The 1,227-nt window shown below is 45.1% G+C and overlaps 1 protein-coding gene across 1 annotated transcript in view; it reads left to right on the forward strand.

Annotated features, from left to right (window-relative positions):
• Positions 1-1,227, forward strand: part of Glul (glutamate-ammonia ligase) — a 6,864-nt gene that overhangs the window by 4,317 nt on the left and 1,320 nt on the right. Inside the window, exons 3-4 of the mRNA XM_023703600.1 lie at positions 3-95; positions 1,135-1,220. Of these exons, the coding sequence (XP_023559368.1) occupies positions 3-95; positions 1,135-1,220 (179 nt within the window). The remainder of the gene's footprint in view (positions 1-2; positions 96-1,134; positions 1,221-1,227) is intronic.

Genomic DNA, 1,227 nt, shown 5'->3' on the forward strand with positions numbered 1-1,227 from the left:
CCTTATCCCTGTTGCCATGTTTCGAGACCCCTTCCGCAAAGATCCCAACAAACTGGTGTTCTGTGAAGTTTTCAAGTATAACCGGAAGCCTGCAGGTACGTACGGGTTGGGTAAAGGATCCCAGCCCCATCCGTGTGTTCGATGAAGGAGAAATATTCTGAAATTAGTATTGGAAGGCTAGCCTGTCGTAGCAGTGTCAGGACTGAAGGATTGGTCATCTGTCTGTCAATGAACTGAAACATGAATGTCTTGGTTGACTGAAATGATCGTGGCCTGGAGGTTTGCAGTAGCTGCGCTGTTGCCTATGTCCAATTCTCAGCCAGTTAGCTACTTAAACCCAAAAGGACTCCTGTGACATCTCCTGCCATCCTGCCCACTGAAATTTAGTGGTGCTGGACCTTTGTTGGCTTTGTTTCAAAAAGGTGTATTGTTTTAAAGGTCCTGGCCTCCGAAGCCAAAGAGATAGTCAAGGATTTCCTGACTCTGCTTGCCCCGTAGCTCAGATGGGTCACTTAAGCTAATGCTTGCCAGCTTTGTTTTCTTGTCTGTAGAAGTGAAAACTTCTAATCTTACATCAGGGTTGTTACAGACTCAGGCTTTCTTTTGAAGGCTTTACTAGCTTGGAAATTGTTTCTAGCTGAGTTCATCTCACTTGTTTTCCATACCAGTTACTGTTATATAACTTAACATTTAAACTCACCAGGAACGTAAGCCTCCTAATGGACAAATTATTCTCACATCTCAGTAAAAATTGAGATGTGGCTGTAAGTGCCTAGAAACTAGGGACTAAGTTTGACAGCCAGAAGCAGCTGCCTTGTGAACAGAGGGTAGAAGTGCCTGCATGTGGCACTTGGGAGGTGGCCAATGTGCCGATAAGGTGAACACTTGCTACTTGCTCTGTTCAGAATCAGCTCCCACGTGACCTGGTTGTAACAGAGTTTAATTATAACTGAAGTCTTTCAGAGAGCCTCTCTGTAATGTACGGTTACATTATAGCATCTGCCATGTCCCTTAGGGCTGGGACAGAGTTTTGTCCTGAGTCAGGTCAGTTGTGTGAAGACTGTTTTCTGATCACCCACACTGAGTGCTGTGTCCCTCTACAAGGCTAATGGCATATTTGTTGACTCTTTGTAGAGACCAATTTAAGACATACCTGTAGACGGATAATGGACATGGTATGCAACCAGCACCCCTGGTTCGGAATGGAGCAGGAGTATACTCTGATGG

Source organism: Octodon degus, unplaced genomic scaffold, assembly GCF_000260255.1.
Source record: "Octodon degus isolate 3935 unplaced genomic scaffold, OctDeg1.0 scaffold00176, whole genome shotgun sequence".
NCBI lineage: Eukaryota > Metazoa > Chordata > Mammalia > Rodentia > Octodontidae > Octodon > Octodon degus.